Genomic DNA, 17,236 nt, shown 5'->3' with positions numbered 1-17,236 from the left:
AAGCAGAAAGTTTTCCTCCAAGATTTCTAACAATACAAAGGAATTAGTGACTGGTACATGCACTTCCACTGCCACTCTGCATCAAATGGCACCATCCAGCTTGCTCTACACCAGTTAGATCTGACTGAAGACTCCAGTGGCAGGAGGACTAATACCTGCAATTCATACATACACAGGAACTAAATCAAAGTCACTGGGGAGCAGGGTTAATCCCACTCAATCCTTATCGGGTTCGGCTCTTCATTTTCTGCCTCATCTTTTTGCCCGGTCTCTTCTGTAAAAAGAGAATGACAAATTCAGATCTCTGGTTTTGAGTCCCACCGCTCCTTCTGGCTTTATAGCATGGAAAAGAAGGGGCTATATCACAGAGCGATAACATTCACCTTTCAGTTTTTCTCACGCAGGGTCTCAGGACACTGGTAGGCATAGACATGGCATTTTCTCACTTACCTGCACACAATTCCCTTAGGCATGCAACTTGCCTTTCCCCACTCATATGAAACCAACCTGCCCAGCCTTGCCCACCACCTAGTCAGCCTTGGTCCCCAAATACGTGGCCCATAGCCCCCTATACATAATGCTCGTGCCACCTCTAACACTTATAGCCCTTCCCCCTGTGGCCAGGGCCAGTCTCTCACCAACGCACAGGGTTGGTAATGTGTAGGATGCACTTCTCACTCACATTGGAACCTTTCTTCCCTGCTTTCCCAGGGCCCTTGTTGTGGGCCACACTAGCCCGGAAGCTGGATACATCATTGTGGCTCTCCCGTGTGTTCCATTTTGAGCCTTTCTTCTTCCCTCCAAAACCAAACTTCTGATTCTTGTAACGTCGCTTGGCATTTGGTCTGAAACAGAAACATCCAGTCACCTTTGCTGGGCCCCCAGCCCACTACCCTCCCTCAGTGAGCTCACTTGAAAGCATGTGTGCAATGTGTGAAGCTCCCCTCCAGCTCCTCCTTAGCGATGCTCATCACTCTAGATACCATTAGATTTCTGGCTGTCAGAAAGACCCATTTGTCTCCATCTCTCATAGGAGAGGAGCAAAAAAAAATATAAGACACTCCAGCCTCTGCCCCACCCTGTTCATAATCAGCTTTTCCTCTTTGTAAGGATCGGCTACCAGCAGCAACTCCTCCTTGAGGTGCACAAGATTGAACATTAGTATGGAGAGCTAGGAATTATCTGCTGCCATGTCAGGGGGATAGCTGGCACCACCCTGCAAAGCAGCTTTGTTGACTCAGGTGGGGATGTATGGGTCCTAGCTGCAATGCCTCCAACGGCCGAATCTCACCCTTTCTTTATTCGTTGACTGCCAGCTCCTTCCTTCTTTCCCTGATGTGGTGGTGGCTGCTCCCCATCCAGAAAATCCAGCTTGTCAGAGAGACCTGCAAGAGCAGAATGGTTCAGAGGCTGCTACCACTGAATCAGACAGAAGAATTTCCAATCTGAGTAAAAGTTATAGCATTAGTTAATGGCACCTTTATCTCCCACTGGGTAATGCCAACTTAAAGTCTTTGTCCTGCTGTTGCTGCTTTGTGCACCCCCATGTTCAGCAATACCCTCTTCCAACTCACTCTTTTCCAGTGCTGGTTAATGACACCCTGCAGTGCTCTTATCTCACTGTCCTTGTCCCCCTCCCCCATCACTCTCTTGTGCTGAGACTGACAACTTCACCTTTCTGGTATTTCTTTATTGCATTCAGCACAGTTGCTTTCTCCTTTTGCCTCTTCTGCAGAACCTCTGTTTGTACCTGTAAAAAGAAACAATATGGGTTTTGCTCCCTACTATGCCCCACATCCTCCCAAAGGGCTTCACTGTCTTTATCCCCTCCCCCCCTCCATACCCACTAACAGGAGCTTTAGACTGGCCCAACAGCTCTATTTTCAAGGCCCTCCCCTGCAGTATCCCAAAACAACAGCTGGAAACCCTGTCCAAGAGGTTTCACTCTCTGAGTTCTCAAACAATAGCTGGGATCGCCACCCTCAGTGCTCCAAGGTCTTGCCAGTGGTGGATTCCTTTCTGGCCCCACCTCACCTTTTTGCCATATTTTCTCAGTGCACGAAGCTGTTTTGCTTTCTCAGACTTCTCCATTGCTTCCTGTTTGCTCTTAAGCTTGTGTCGAATCTTATTAGGAAACAAAATAATGTGCCTGTTATGCAAAAGGAAGACATGGCTATGCGTACCCTGAGGTGTATAAGCCACATCAGTAGGGCCATTATTCAGGTCTAAAAATAAAACATGTTGTAAATCTTTATACTATATACTAAATGTAGCCCATATTTATTAAATACCCAAGGTCCTCCTAAGGCTGTTGCCTAGACCCAGTGCCACATTCTCTATTGCATGCAGTGATTTTTAGGTACAGCATCCTTTCCAGTAGGGTCAGATAACTTAAGGCTGGGAATGCTCCCTGCAGAAACTCCTGGCCTTCTGGTTTTCTTCAACCCAGATTTGGTCACAAGATTAATGGGATGTACAGAGATCAAGTGCAGCCTCAAGAGAACAAGCTTTTACTGAACAGAGTGAGACAAAAACTATCACTTGTGCACAATCTTTTTCGATTTATAGAAGAGATCCAGCAGTTCCCCTAGAAGGGAATCTTAGATAATGTTAGGGAAATCACTGGCCTCTCCCTGTCACAGAATTGAATCTTTCTCCTTCCACCTAAACCCCAAATAATTAAAAGGTTTTACTGGATTTTAGGTAAGATTGCAATTATACAATCAATCCGAAGATTAGAGAGATTCCTACAGGAAAAGTTCTGTAATATGTGGAGATAACAATGGAAGCATAAGAATAAGCCTCTGCTCTTCCAAGGAAAACCAGCAACAGTAAGAAATAAAACCTTGCTTTCATAGTGAATCCCTTCACAACAAGCTATAATTCCCTGGGGATAAGGGCTTCAGAAAGATTCTGTCAGACCATCAAAACATTGAGAAAAAGCCCTGTGATTTTAATATTATAAAAAATAAATTCTGTAATGTGAACCTACCCAGGGCCCAAGCATAATTTTTTCAGGCTCAGTACAAACTTGTAACATGGACCCACTCCCACACACATACCACAATCCCTCATCCCAGACATACAATCTCATAAGCCATGAAAAAAGTTTGAATTCTGAAATTACTGTTACATATTCTACATTTCTGAAAAATGCCACCCCCACCCCCTTTGCTACTTTTGTTTAACATAACACCCAGCCTGAGAGTCCTACAAGTTTGCTGACTATTTTGTAACTTTTTGATCATTATAAAGGTATTATATCCTGTCAATGTCTTGATTTTTTTATTCTAATGGACCAATGTGACTGCAAACATTTTATAATTAGGCCAATTAACTTCAAAGCTTTTTTTTTCCTGGCCTTTTTCATTTTTCATTGCAAAATTAGCCCCCTCATCAACATCTTTTGGCACTGACTTTCTTAGCTTCCGCATTTCTTCAAAAGTCAGGACACCAGATAGAATGATTTTTTGACGGATAGAATCTGTTGTTTTTAGGCCACAAGCCTGGATCTTTGAAAAGACAAGAATCAGATAGTGTAGCACTACTCTCTCCTGCTTCTTGTAAACCTTCTGAATGTGGTGGAGCTAATGGTGATACTACCTATCTTTGAGCATTATATTGGAGTCACATGACATGTTCTGGCAGCTTGTCTTTGTCACCAATTGCCAGTGCCATAGACAGTTTCTATATTGAAATAATTTTCATCTTGATTTTGTTCATCTGCTTCTCTACTTAGTATATTGCCTGACTGTAGAAAGACCTTGTCTGATTTGAAAAACTGGAGGATAGATTGGTGTCCTTTAACTTCTTTTAATTCCCTTTTACCTCCTTAAGTTTCTGACTGCCTGATTTGTATTTATAGCCATCACCAGACATGGCAGTATGGGGTGTGTGTGACTGTGAGTGAATTAGACACTTACTCACATATATTTTGGGCCTGCAAATCCTACCAGAAGCAGCAGCAGCACTGGCTCTCACTGTCTTATGGTGCTTTGCTTTCCCCCTCCCACCAGCTGCCCTTCCCTCCTGCCTATGCACAAAGAACTCTGGGACTAGTAGTTCTTGATCTTAATATGATAGATCACGTCACAGAGAGGAGCACAAATCTCTCTGTCTCTCAGTCTCAAACAACAAGTCCTAGTTTAACTGCACAGGCACACACTCTCTAGTCTACAGAAGGGCCTGGGCCGGGCCAGCAGGCCCAGCAACTCACTGTTCAGAATGTTGCTTGAGACTGCTCTAATACTGTGTCTGATTGGCTCCAGGAAATCTCACAAGATCTGGACAACAGATACATAGATACAGGGAAGTAAGTTTCTATAAATATCCTCAGGCATGATCCACAATTTAGCCTCAATTTTTTCCCTTATGTTAATGGGGGTTGCAGCCTGGGCTGGGCCCCTCAGGGCCTCCAGGCCCCAGTAAAGTGTACTTCCCCCACCACCCATGTGGGGGCCCTGAACCTCCCAGTCAGACTCTGGAATAAAATATCTGATTTATCCAGTTCACTCCTGACTCCTCATTCCCACTATAATCATTATATTTAATTTTACAATTTCCCTGTGGGCAGACTATTTCAAAATTGTCCATTTAAGCTGAGGCTTGACAAAGCCCTGGCTGGGATGATATAGCTGAGGTTAGTCCTGCTTTGAGCAGGGGGTTGGACTAGATGACCTCCTGAGGTCCCTTCCAACTCTAATATTCTATGATTCTATGGTGTTTTTTGCACTCTGAAGCATCTGTCAGAGGGCACTCTTGAAGACAGACTAGACCAGTAGTCTAGATTCCATATGTGCTGACAGACTTCTCAAGTCTGACCATGTTTCACTGACTGAACAATGGTGCATCTTAAAAGTTTGTGCTTTATGTAGTCTAAAACAGACAGTGTGGAACAGAAAGGAAGGCAAGACATGCAATGTCTAGTTGAATACCTTTTGCATCTGTTGGTCAGATTTGGCCATCTCTGCAAAGTAATCATCTGGCCTCCTTGTGGGGACTTTTTGGTGATGTAGCCAAGGCAGGGCCTTTAACACCGCTGCCTGGGCCTGACGGTAACTGGGAAAACAATGCGACAGCAAATTAAAGTTAACAGTAAGGTCTAAAACTGGGCAGGGACATCAGGAACTCTGCTCATGTTAACTATTAGCAAGATAAATTAAATGTACATTAAATCCCAAAACTATGAGAGCAACATTAACATTGCAAAAAGCCCAGAAATTAAGGTGCCAACAACATTAATTGAAACACACTGCTCATATTGTATTTTCTATTTCTGATTTTCTGGCTAACATACAATTTACAATTTTACAAATTGAATTGTAAAATGCAAACCATAAAATAGGCAGAACTGCAACAACACCAAGATGCTACAGGAACTTCCATTTTCACGTTGGAAAGTTAGTGGTGCATTACAGGGATAATTTATTTAATTAATTTTTTGGAAAAATTGTTTGCTTACTTAGGCATGAAAATTAGTTACCACCTTTGCAGCTGCTGCTGTTTTGTTGGAGACAGTTTTCTGCAAGATTGGGTTAATAGCACAGCAGTCAATTTGTCTACATTGTGCAACTATCTTGGCAGGTTTAATGTAGGTTTAGAACATACAAAATACCACCACGTGCAAAAAAATTGCAGTGTCCATGATTCTGTCTTAATTTCAAGGACTCAAGAATCTGGAGGATTTCACTGTACTTGTTTCAAGGACATAATATCCCACATGAAAATAGTCACAGATCTACTCAAGACCACTGGTCAGGGGAACATGGATACAAAAAAAAAAATCAATTTTAGGATTTTCTACTGCCAACCATCACTAAAGTACCTGAGTGCTTACCACACAAAAATACAGCTTGATATGTTTTAATATCCTATTTTTTCCTGAAGTTTAGATTTTGTAACAAAATCTAAAGAAAACTTTATATTTGAATTTAGTAAAAAAAAGAATTTTCTTGACAAGAAACTTCAACACTTATTTCATATTTAAATTTAAGCTTTTTTATCTACCTAAGAGCTGAATTATCTGAATATAAAGCACAATTTCTTCAGAGTCTATTAAGTAGCAACCAAGGTTTGTAGTACTAAAATATTTTCTCATGGTTGATCATTTTATAATCTAGGCCTGCCAAAAGAGGGTAAAGCACAATCAATCTCAGAATCCAAAACGTGGGAGGATTTCAAGCTTTAAGATGTTTTGATCTATTTTGGCCTATGTTTTGAGGACATATAGCAGTATGGGGGTTTGGAGTTGTTACACGTGTATATGCATTAGGGATTAAAAGTGATGTGACCTCAGCATGTGGATGAAGAGCATGCCATTGGTGGCATGCAGTGCATGGCGAGATGTGATAGCAATGCAACACTAGGGTTGTATTTATGGATAGACTGAGTGCGGTATCACTCTGGGGCCCCACAGAAGAATGTCACCCCTCTCACAAGCTCATCTCTCTCTGGAAGTCATCCTCAGGGTCGACGGTGGCTTTATCAGGTGTGTGACATGAGGTTGGACTCATGACATTTGGTGCCTGACCCAAGGTCACATCCAGCCTTTCCACCCAGGCTAGGTGCCGCTTGAATTCAGACAAACACTGTTTCAAGCCATCCTAGAAAAGGAAGCACAGCTCAATTAACAGCAAGACACAAAACAACAAGTTTGTTTTCTGAAGGCTACCAATTCTAAATGTCTTTAACAGGATGGGCAGCCCCAAGGGAGTTGGTCTCAACCCCACCCTTGACTTGTTAGCTGCCTCCCCAGGTGATGGCTTGTGAGGCAGATAAGACAGTCCACTGAACTCAATTTAAGACAGAAGCAAGATTCCTGTAGGAGAGGCAGGGTCAAAGAGGACCAGAGAAGGGGCTCTCCATACCAGCTAGATGTAAAGGTCTAGAGCTACTTGCAGTGAGGGGCAGGAGCCGAAAAGCCTTAAGAAGCAATTTGAGTAAATGGCAGACAGCATGGGTTTTGGGGGAAAACATCTGCAGAGTGGAGAAAGACTTGCTTAACTTAACCTCACATTTAACTGTGATGTTATTTTAATAAACCAAACCCCAAGAAGGGGTGTTTGACTCAAGAGTCTGGGTATAGTTTGAGAATACCAAGAAGGGGAAACAGAGGCAGGATCCAACACCAGATCAGATACACGACTTAAATGAGTGACTGTGTTATCTTCTAATTTTGTTCCTTCCTTGCTTCCCACTTTCATGTAACAGCAATATGATTTTAGATTGTGCATTCTCAAAGACAGGGGATATGACTTAACTTATTTCTGCAAAGTACCCAGCACTCTCGGGCATGCAAAAATAACACTACTATTAAAGAATCTAAAGTTCATATGGCGGTAAGTGAGTGCGTTTCTATGGGTATATCTACAGTGCAATCAGGAGGTGTGATTAAAACAAGTATAGTCATACTCAAGCTAGCTCTGATCTAGCTAGATCAAAGTTAGCTCAATTAACAATAGCAGTGAAGCTGCAGCAGCATGGGCAGAGGCCACTCAAATATGTACCCAGGGTCTGAGTGGGAAGAGCAAGCCTTTGCAGCTGTTTTTAAGAGTTTTTAATTCACTAACTCTGTGATTCCTATATGTAGCCACATGTACAAGCCCAACCTTTGTATGCAAACTCCTCACATATAATCACTTGCCTGCACACCAAAGTCACAGCCAACACAGACATAGTACTCACCACATTGTTAAGAGACTTCTGATGCCCCTCAAGCACAACATTCAGCCCTGGTTTCAGGGCACCCTTGGAAAATGCTGCCTGGAGCTGCACAGAAAGAGATTGGTCAGGGATTGGTCCAGAGAAGGTGGATTGTGTCCCTTGCCAGGGTCTGAACACTTGGGCAAAGGGAGGGATTTATCATTCTGACACACATCCATAAATAGGTAAGTTTACCTCTTTGTCAGTGATGACAGATTCTTCTGACTCAGACTCTGATGACTGATTTTGGTAGTCTGCCATCTTTAACTTGGAGAAAGAAACAGATGAAGGTGATGTGTACTCTGTGTTATATGGGTTCTCATACCATTTTCACCTCTGTGCCTACAGAGCTGCATAAAGATGGATGAGAGTCTGACCTGCACCCAACCTGGACCAAAAGAGATGGTTGGGTGCAGAGTGGATGTGTCATGTTCCCTGTGCAGGAACAGTGTACACATATACTCTGTTCCCCTGACTGGGAATTGTTACCTGATGTGCTAGTTCTGAAGTGCTGAGACTGAGATTCCTCCTCCAATGGATTTTGACTACAGTGGTCACAGATATTGTATTCACAGCCCTGTTTTTAGACACACAGCTTTCTGGAAATTCTCAGTTTTCATGCTTGGTCTCAACATAATTTTTTTTTTGAAAGTTTGAGTAATATTAATTCAACTCATTTTTCAGTTGTACGAGGGTGACAATAATATTCTGCTCTCTGTATATATGTTCCATATAATAAAGACTATTTAAAGACTGAGGTAAAATCATGTGTGCAACCCCAATTTTTCCTTTTTTTTTTTTTTTTTTTTTTTACTTGTTACTACAAATAACCCTTTGAGTTACTGTACATGAAATCGAGGGGAAATGTTTCTCTATTTTCTCCATTTGTTTACTCAGTACATTTGATAGCACTTTAAGCAAAGTCAATTTCATTCTATTCCCTGCATATTCAATTCATTTCCCCTGTTTGTACCATGTTTTCCACAGAGCAAAAAAGAAAGAAACATTATTATACAACCACAAAAGTTGACAGGGGACTCAGACAGGGAAGGGTAACTTTTTTACATGACTTATTAAAGTTAACTACAGCTCAGATTCACTGAGCCTCCTTTCTAATAGCTTTCAATTATAGAAGTTTTAGTCCCCAACCCTGCAAGCACTTATGCATATGTAATTTAACATATGAGTGGTCAACTGAAATCAATGGCACTACTCAAGTGCATAATTATTTACTTACGGGATGGGGAGGCACCACCCGTAACAGTAAAGGTTTTCAAACAGAAGTGTGATTTTTAAGTAGCCAGCATCCCTTTAAGCGTCAGTACAAGCACAGCTTACACCAAGAGCCGCGTTAAAGAGAAGCTGGTTTCGAACGAGTCCAGGGTGTGTGGTCACCAGGACTCAGAGGCGGAGGGCGCACGCGGAGCGGTGTCGGGCAGTGCCGAGGGGCCGTGCCGGCCTGCAGCAGCATGAACCCAGCGTAGATGGGGAGTCTTGCCGTTTAAATACTCCCTCCGGCCGCCTCCCCCAGCCCAGGGCTAACTCGGCACCGAGATACGCTCCACAGGCGTGCCAGCTGCGGGCCGGGCGGGAAAGAAACCCAGGAGTTACGGTCTGGCCGAGGAGAAGGGGGCAGCAGGAGCGGGGTCCCGGTCCACGTGGGGTCACTCAGTCCAGCGCGGGAGGACAGTCTGTGGGGCCGGTGGGTAAAGGCCCTGTGGGGAGGTGCTGGGGCCCGCCGGGAAGAGGGCCCGGGAGGACAGGTCCCACTCTTACCTCAGCAGACAAGCCAATTCCTCTCCTTCTCTTTCGCTGCCTGCCACGCGGAAGGCGGAACGAACACACAGGTCCCCGGCTTGCTCGCGCGAGAAGCTCACTTCCGGCTTCCCGAAAGCCACCGCTGACGCCGAGCTGAGCCCTGCTTAGTTCCGTTTCCGGGTTAAAAGGCTCGTTTGTAGGACTCGGTCTCCATGGCAACAGTCCGACCAGCGCAGCGGGCAGGCGCTTGAGGCGCTGAGGATCGTAGGCAGCCCAGCGGTGCGGTGCGGTGTGTGGGGAACGGGCAGGGGGCGCGGGGAGGGGAGTGTGACTAGAGGAGGGCGCTCAAGCGGGGAGCCCGTGGCGAGGGGGACGCGGAGAAGAGAGCCAGGCCTGGTGGGGGCGTAGCGGGAGAGCGGGGAGCTGTGGGCAGGGGCGGCGGGCGGGACGTGGAGGCTGCAGGGAGTTTGTCTTATAGCCTGTGTCTCTCTCCGAGCAGAGCCCGCAGCATCGCGGACATCATGTCAGTGATCGTGGCTCAGTCTCTCCACATCTTTGGGCTCCGCTCTAGAGTCGCAAACAATGTTTGTTACTTCGATGAACAGATAATAATATACCCATCGGGAAACAACTGTGTGAAATATCACCTCGAGCAGAAATGGCAGAAATTCATCTCAGGTAACACCCCTTCCTTTCTCTTCCCTCTCACATAAACAGTGTCGCTTACCATTGGCGTTTTATACACTCCTGTACGTTATTCACATGAATGCTCCTGTTGACTTGGTTTCCCTTTGATCTGTGCTGAAGTGTTTGCAGAGTTGGGCCAAAAAGGACAGGTAATATAAAAAGAGTGGGAAGAGGGATACAGTCAATATATTTGTATATGACATTCCAATAAAACAGCGTTAAAAATTAAGGTTACTCATAAATTAGGAAATGCCTGTTTTAACCTTGCTTGTGCAATCTTTACTTTAGTCCCCTTTGTGCATATAAAGGCTGATACACTCTTTAATTACATGTTCACATGCTATTTGTTCTATGGGACCCTTACCTCATTCAGTGTACAAAATGGACAGTAAGGGCTTCATCCAAAGATGGAGTCAATGGAAAGATTCCTACTGATTTCAGCAGTCCCTGAATTGGGCTGTAGGTGAGGCAGAGGATTATAAAAGGACAAGTATTATTCTCCTGTGGTTAAGACACTCTCTACCACAGATTTCCTATGACAAGACTGTACCATAATGCACATGTATAAGAGGGCCAAGTTAGGGTTGCATACACATTCTGGTTTGGCATTTCCTAACTAGGTACCACTGTCATAAATTATGAAAACCACATTAAATCACCTACAGAACACCAAACTCCCTCTCTCCCACGTCTGATTTCTCTCAAGGGATCATCTTGCAGCAGCTTGCATCAACAGATGTTACTTCTGGGGGAATTCTGTGCCACTGCAATGCAGAATTTGCACAGAATTAATGTTCTGCACAGAATTTCATGGTGAAAAGTTCCAGAGGGGTAGCCGTGTTAGTCTGTATACAGCAAAAACAACAAGAGTCCTGTAGCACTTTAAAGACTAACAAATTTAATTTCTACAGGCATAAGCTTTTGTGGGCTGCAACCCACTTCGTCCGATGGTTGCAGCCCACGAAATCTTATGCCTGCAGAAATTAAATTTGTTAGTCTTTAAAGTGTCGTTTTTACAGAATTTCGTGTTTTCCCCTCAGAATTGGAGCTGTTGAGCTGCTAGCTGCCACTAGGGGTCACTGGATTCTGCAGAGCCCTGCTTTTCATGCTCAGGCCTGGTGGGGATGGAGGCTCTGCATATTCTGGCTGCCTGGCTTGATCCTCATCTGCCCAGGGGCAGAAGAGGGCCTGAGAGACCTGGATCTGGCAAAGGGTGAGGAAGGGCAGGGCCACACTACATCCCCTGGCAAGACAAAGCTACACAGAGGAGAACCTGCAGCTGGGCTCTGGGAGGGAGGGAGAGAAGGGGGGCATGTGTCTGGTCTGGGGAGAAGAATGGGGTGTGTGTGGGCCGGGGGCCCCATGCAGCCCTCTCGAGAACTCCCCCCCAACTGGAACTGGTTGTCATAGGGGTTCCTTTAACTTTCTACTTCTGGGGGAATCTTTTTTGTTGTCTGTTTTCTTGACATACTTGCTGACAGGTATTTTGAAATAAATTAATGAAATAATTGGTGTGATTATATTGTGTTATTTTGACAAATAAAATATGCAGATTTTTAAAATATTGTGCCCAGAATTTTAATTTTTTGGTGCAGAATTCTCCCAGGAGTGAGATGTGTATTGCAATGTGCCCTAAACAGATTTGGAGATTTGGACCAGGAGGAAGCCTGTTCCAGAATTGGGGACCCCTCGAAGAGAACACTGACTGTCCCCTCTTTTAAATGAAGGATGATTCAGCTTTAGTGCCTCCATTCATTGCAACTGTTTTAGTTTGGCACAAGAAGAGAGGCCATCTTTCAAGTAGGAAGGTTCCAATCCATTGAGGGCTCTAAAGATCAAAAGCAGCACCTTAAATTCAATCCAGTAACCCAGGGGCGTGTGCAGGAATTTAAATTCCAACCCTTTTGGAGGGGCATGTTCTATGCCCTTGGCGTGGTCCTGGTGTTGTCCTCGGGGTCCTGGGGGCCAGAGGAGCTCTGTGCCCCCCTGCTGATTATTGGGAGGCCTGTGCCCCTGCTTGCCCCCCCTTCTGCACACCCCTGCAGCAACCAATACATAAGAACGTAGGACTGGAAGAGACCTTCTGGGACATCGAGTCCATTCCCCTGTTATTGCCGGTGACCCTGTCATATAATCCCTTTTATAAATATATTAAGCTCCATCTTAAAATCAGGTAGGCTTCTTGCCTTCACTATTCCTAATGGAAGGTTCCAAAACCTCACTCCTCTGATGGTTAGAAACCTAATGTTTAGGTTACATTTACTCATGGCTAGTTTATCACCATTTGTTCTTATGCTAATATTGTCCTTTATCTTAAATAGCCCATCTCCCTCTCTGGTGCAATCATATCTCCTCTCCATCTTAATTTTGCTAGATGAAACAAGCCAATCTCTTTTAGCTCCTTAAAATAGGCTCTTCATTCCTCTGATCATCTTAGTAGCCCCTCTCTGCTCCTGTTCCAGTTTGAATTAATCTCTTTGGCACATGAAACTGCACCATAACTGCACACAGTATTCCAAATGAGGTCTTACAAGTGCCTAGTACAATGTTATTAATACTTCTTTATCTTCATTAGAGATACCTCATCTTGTGCATCCTAGGATTGCATTTTCCTTTTCCATGGCCCTATCATATTGGTGGCTCCCAGTCATCCTGTGATCAACTAATACACTCAGGTCTTTCTCCTCCTCTGTTGTTTCCAACTGAGAAGCCCTGAGTTTATAGCTGACATTTTTTCTATTAGTCTATTAGTCCCAAAGTACATGACCTTGCACATAGTGCTATTAAATTTCATGCCATTTTATTACTCCGGTTCTTGTTTGATATTCTGATTCTTGTCTAAAGAATCTATTAACAAAGAAAGATATCAAGTTAGTTTGGCATGATCTACTTTTGATAAACCCATGTTGCATTTTATCCCATTTTCCATTTGTCTCCATGCCTCTTAATTATTCTTTCCTTCAAAATTTGTTTTAATAGGTAGTGCAGGTCTTGAACCACCAGTGACGTGCTGCATCAATTAATGGGCAGACCATTGCATAGCAATACAAACATATTATGATTTTTTAAAATATACAAAAAGAGTCAACTGTCCCCAGTTTACTCATCATTAATTGGCTCATTTGTAGCCATGACAGCAAAGGTGAGTCTTGAGGAGGGATCTGAAGGAAATGCTAGTAACTTCAGGGAGGGCATTCAGTGTAAAAGGGAAGAAACCACAAAAATGTTTGTAAGAGAAGCAAAGGATGTGTCTACACCATAATCATTAGATTGCATCAGAGGGGTATGAATTCTAATGTGCATTAATCTGTTGTGTACTAACTGGCCCATGTGGATCCTGCTGGTATGCCTTAAAAGTTTCCTAATGTGTTTTAATCATAGAAATGCAGGGCTGGAAGAGACCTCAAGCCAACCCTCTGTGCTGAGGGATGACCAAATAAATCTAGACCATTTCTGATAGGTGTTTGTCTAATCTGTTCTTAAAAACCTCCAATTATGTGGATTCCACAACATCTTTTGAAAGGCTACTCAAGACTTTTACTACTCTTATAGTTAGAAAGTATTTCCTAATATCATAGAATCGTAGGACTAGAAGGGACCTTGAGAGGTCATCTAGTCCAGTCCCCTGCTCTCATGGCAAGAATGTTACCTAGACCATCCTTGAGAGGTGTTTGTCTAACCTGTTCTTAAAAAACTCCAATAACAGAGATCCACAACCTCCCTAGGCAATTTATTCCAGTGCTTAACTACCCTGACAGGAAGTTTTTCTTAATGTCCAATCTAAGCTGCCCTTGTTGCAATTTAAGCCCATTGCTTCATGTCCTATCCTCAGTGATTAACGAGAACAATTTACCACCCTCCTTGTAACAACCTCTTATGTACTTGAAAACTGTTATCATGTCTCTCCTGTGTCTTCTCTTCTCCAGACTACACAAACCTAATTTTATCAATCATCCCTCCTCCTTTCTAGACCTTTAATCATTTTTGTTGCTCTTCTCTGGACTTTCTCCAATTTTTCCCCTTCTTTTCTGAAACGTGGCACCCAGGAATGGACACAATACTCCAGCAGAGGCCTAATTAGTGCGGAGTAGAATGGAAGAATTCTGTCTTATGACTTGCTTACAAGACTCCTGCTAATACATCCCAGAATGATGTTTGCTTTTTTTGCAACAGTGTTACACTGCTGATTCATCTTTAGTTCGTGATCCACTATGACCCCCATATCTCTTTCTGTAGTACTACTTTTTAGGAACTCATTTCACATTTTGTATGTGTGTAACTGATTTTTCCTTCTAAGTGGAGTGTTACTGGGGCAAGCGTGCCCATCCCCCATTTGGGCGGGTAGGAGTTGGTATAACCCCACAGCTGTGTGTTCCGACCTTCTTAGCCTCAGGGGGTGCAGCTTAATGGCCGGTGTCACTATGGTTGGCCCTAGTGCGCAGGGCGGTGTGGCCCTATGGCTGGAGTCACTATGGCTGGCCCTGGTGTGCAGTGCGGTGTGGCCCAGTGGCCGGAGTCAGAAAAGTCACCCACCTCTCTGGAATAACATGGCATATTGGCATGTTGGGGAAGTGGGGTACCACCTAAGGGTTTGTGGCACCAGGGGTTGGGGGGCTCAGGCCCTCCCTGCTCCTTTGTGCCACAGCTCAAGGCCCTGGCAGCAGCAGGGGTACTTGCCACCAAGTCAGCAGGGATCCTCCTGAAAGACACTGACTGGTTCCCTGATTCTCTCATGGTAGAAATGTTTAACTCCCCTGGGCTACTTCCTACCCTGTCTTCTGTGGTGATGATCCATGATTCCCCAGGGTCCTCAGCCAGTGCAGCTCCTGGCACCTCAGTCACTTCTCTGGTTCGTCCGACATCATGGAGCCCATCTGGGGCTCTGTGTGCCTTAGCTCTTTGTTCGGAGCCTGTCACAGCTCTCAGGAGAAAGCTGGTGGTCTGCGTCCTCCCCCTTCAGCAGCCAGTCTTGACTGAGCTGCTTGACTCCCTCTCATACCCAGTCTCCAGCTGGAGCATGCCCATCAGGGTTGATGGGGCTTGGCTTCCTCAGCCCACAGGGTGGAGTTAGCCCTTGGAGAACCAGTGCAGGGCAAGTGTGCCCCGTCACATGGAGTACTTTGTCTTTGTCCTTATTGAATTTTATTCTATTTACTTCAGACCATTTCTCCAGTTTGTCCAGGTCATTTTGAATTTTAAACCTGTTCTCCAAAGCACTTGCAACTCCTCCCAGCTTGGTATCATACACAAATTGTATAAGTGTACTCTCTCTATGCCATTATGTAAGTCATTGATGAAGATGTTGAACAGAACCAGACCCAGAACTGATCCCTGTGGGACCCCACTCATTATGTCTTTCCAGCTTGACTGTGAACCACTGATAACTACTCTCTGGGAATGGTTTTCCAACCAGTTATGCATCCACTTTATAGTAGCACCATCCAGATTGTATTTCCCTAGTTTGTTTATGAGAGGGTCATGCGAGATAGTATCAAAAGCCTTACTAAAGTCGAGATATACCACTTCTACTGCTTCTCCCCTACCCACAAAGCATACCCTGTCAAAGAAAGCTACTAGGTTGGTTTGACATGGATTTGTTCTTGATGAATCCATGCTGACTGGTACTTATCACCTTATTATTTTCTAGGTGTTTTGCAAATTGATTGCTTAATTATTTGCTCCATTATCTTTCCGGGTACTGAAGATAATCTGACTGGTCTGTAATTCTCCAGGTTTTCTTTATTTCCCTTCTTATAGATTGGCACTATATTTGCCCTTTTCCGGTCCTCTGAAATCTCTACCATTTTCCATGACATTTTGAAGATAATCACTATTGGCTCAGATATCTCCTCAGTCAGTTCCTTGGGTATTCTAGGATGTATTTCATCAGGTCCTAGTGATTTGAAGACATCTAACTTGTCTACCTATTTTTAACTTGTTCTTTCCCTATTTTAGCTTTGTATCCTACCTCATTTTCACTGGCATTCACTATATTAGATATCCAATCACTACTAATCTTTTCAATGAAAACGGAAACAAAAAAGTCATTTAGCACTTCTGCCATTTCCACATTTTCTGTTATTGCTTTTTTCCCCTCATTGAGTAATGGACCTACCCTGTCCTTGGTCTTCCTCTTGCTTCTAATGTATTTGTTGAATGCTTTCTTGTTACCCTTTATGTCTCTAGCTAGTTTAATCTCATTTTGTGCCTTGGCCTTTCCAATTTTGTCCCTGCATACTTGTGTTATTTATTTATATTAATCTTTTGTAATTTGACCTAGTTTCCACATTTTGTAGGACTCTTTTTTGAGTTTCAGATCATTGAAGATCTCCTGGTTAAGTCAGGCTGGACTCTTGCCATACTTTGTATATCTAACCTGAATCTGATTTGCTGCAGATTATGCTAATTATTTCTTCTCCTACCTTCTGTAGACATGAAGAACAATTGATCACCATCCTCTTTATGACAGCCTTCAACATATTTGAAGACTTTTATGAGGTTCCCCTTCAGTCTTCTTTTCTCAAGACTAAATGTGTGTAGTTTTGTAAACTTTAGATCACGTTTTCTAAACCTTTTATTATGTTTTATTGTTCTCATCTGAGTGCTCTCCAGTTTAACCACCACACTTTTCTAAAGCATGGTACTGTCACCCACTGCAGCTTTTGAACTGTGGGGTTGCTAAGCAGGAGCCTTACTCTTTGCACCACCACATTGCAAAGCCAAAAAAGGAAACTACGGCTGATACCTCACAAACAGAAGCTTCACCCACTGACTCAGCCACATCAGCAGACTAGCAGCCAACTTCTGTTTGGTCACCTCCTAGCATAAAACTTTCTGTTCCTGCCACAGTCCTTGTGTGAGCAACTAGTTGCTAGGTTTGTGGCTTATCAGACCCCCTAAAACTAAGTTCTTGCCTCCTTGCCTGGTTCCTACTCCTTGTTCCTGCTCTCTCATCCTGACCCCAGTTGTTGACTCCTGATTTAACCCTGGCTGAGATTTCTGGCTTCAACTCTAGTTTGACCCCTAGTGTTACTCATGACTGTGATCTCTGTCTAACCCTTGGTGCAGTTTCTGACTGTGGCTTACCTCT

At 43.9% G+C, this 17,236-nt stretch overlaps 2 protein-coding genes across 3 annotated transcripts in view; one reads left to right on the top strand and one right to left on the bottom strand.

The window, feature by feature from the left end:
• Window positions 1-32: 32 nt before the first annotated feature.
• Window positions 33-9,630, bottom strand: EBNA1BP2 (EBNA1 binding protein 2). The gene is made up of 10 exons (XM_067567865.1): window positions 9,478-9,630; window positions 7,897-7,968; window positions 7,684-7,767; window positions 6,436-6,602; window positions 4,935-5,058; window positions 2,035-2,124; window positions 1,675-1,750; window positions 1,292-1,385; window positions 683-845; window positions 33-274 (listed from the first exon to the last, which is right to left on the bottom strand). Exons 2-10 carry the CDS (start codon window positions 7,960-7,962, stop codon window positions 224-226), a joined length of 915 nt encoding a protein of 304 aa, XP_067423966.1. The 5' UTR covers window positions 7,963-7,968; window positions 9,478-9,630; the 3' UTR covers window positions 33-223.
• Window positions 9,631-9,963: 333 nt separating this feature from the next.
• The window catches only part of CFAP57 (cilia and flagella associated protein 57), a 124,621-nt gene continuing 117,348 nt past the window's right edge, over window positions 9,964-17,236 (top strand). For both annotated transcript variants that reach the window (XM_067567742.1, XM_067567741.1), the window contains exon 1: window positions 9,964-10,137. In XM_067567742.1, coding sequence (XP_067423843.1) covers window positions 9,981-10,137 — 157 coding nt within the window. In that variant the 5' untranslated portion in view covers window positions 9,964-9,980. The remainder of the gene's footprint in view (window positions 10,138-17,236) is intronic.

Source organism: Emydura macquarii, unplaced genomic scaffold, assembly GCF_026122565.2.
Source record: "Emydura macquarii macquarii isolate MOO-44397 ecotype Brisbane River unplaced genomic scaffold, CSIRO-AGI_Emac_v2 contig_2805, whole genome shotgun sequence".
Taxonomy (NCBI): domain Eukaryota; kingdom Metazoa; phylum Chordata; order Testudines; family Chelidae; genus Emydura; species Emydura macquarii.
Note: the sequence above shows the minus strand (reverse complement) of the source record. Positions and strands in the feature narration are given on the sequence as shown.

Excerpts from the sequence above, each read along its gene's own strand:
- EBNA1BP2 (XM_067567865.1), bottom strand. The coding sequence starts at position 7,962 with ATGGCAGACTACCAAAATCAGTCATCAGAGTCTGAGTCAGAAGAATCT. Across the intron at positions 6,603-7,683 it reads AGAAGTCTCTTAACAATGTG|GATGGCTTGAAACAGTGTTT; the intron begins GTGAGTACTATG and ends TTCCTTTTCTAG. Across the intron at positions 1,751-2,034 it reads TGAGAAAATATGGCAAAAAG|GTACAAACAGAGGTTCTGCA; the intron begins GTGAGGTGGGGC and ends TTCTTTTTACAG.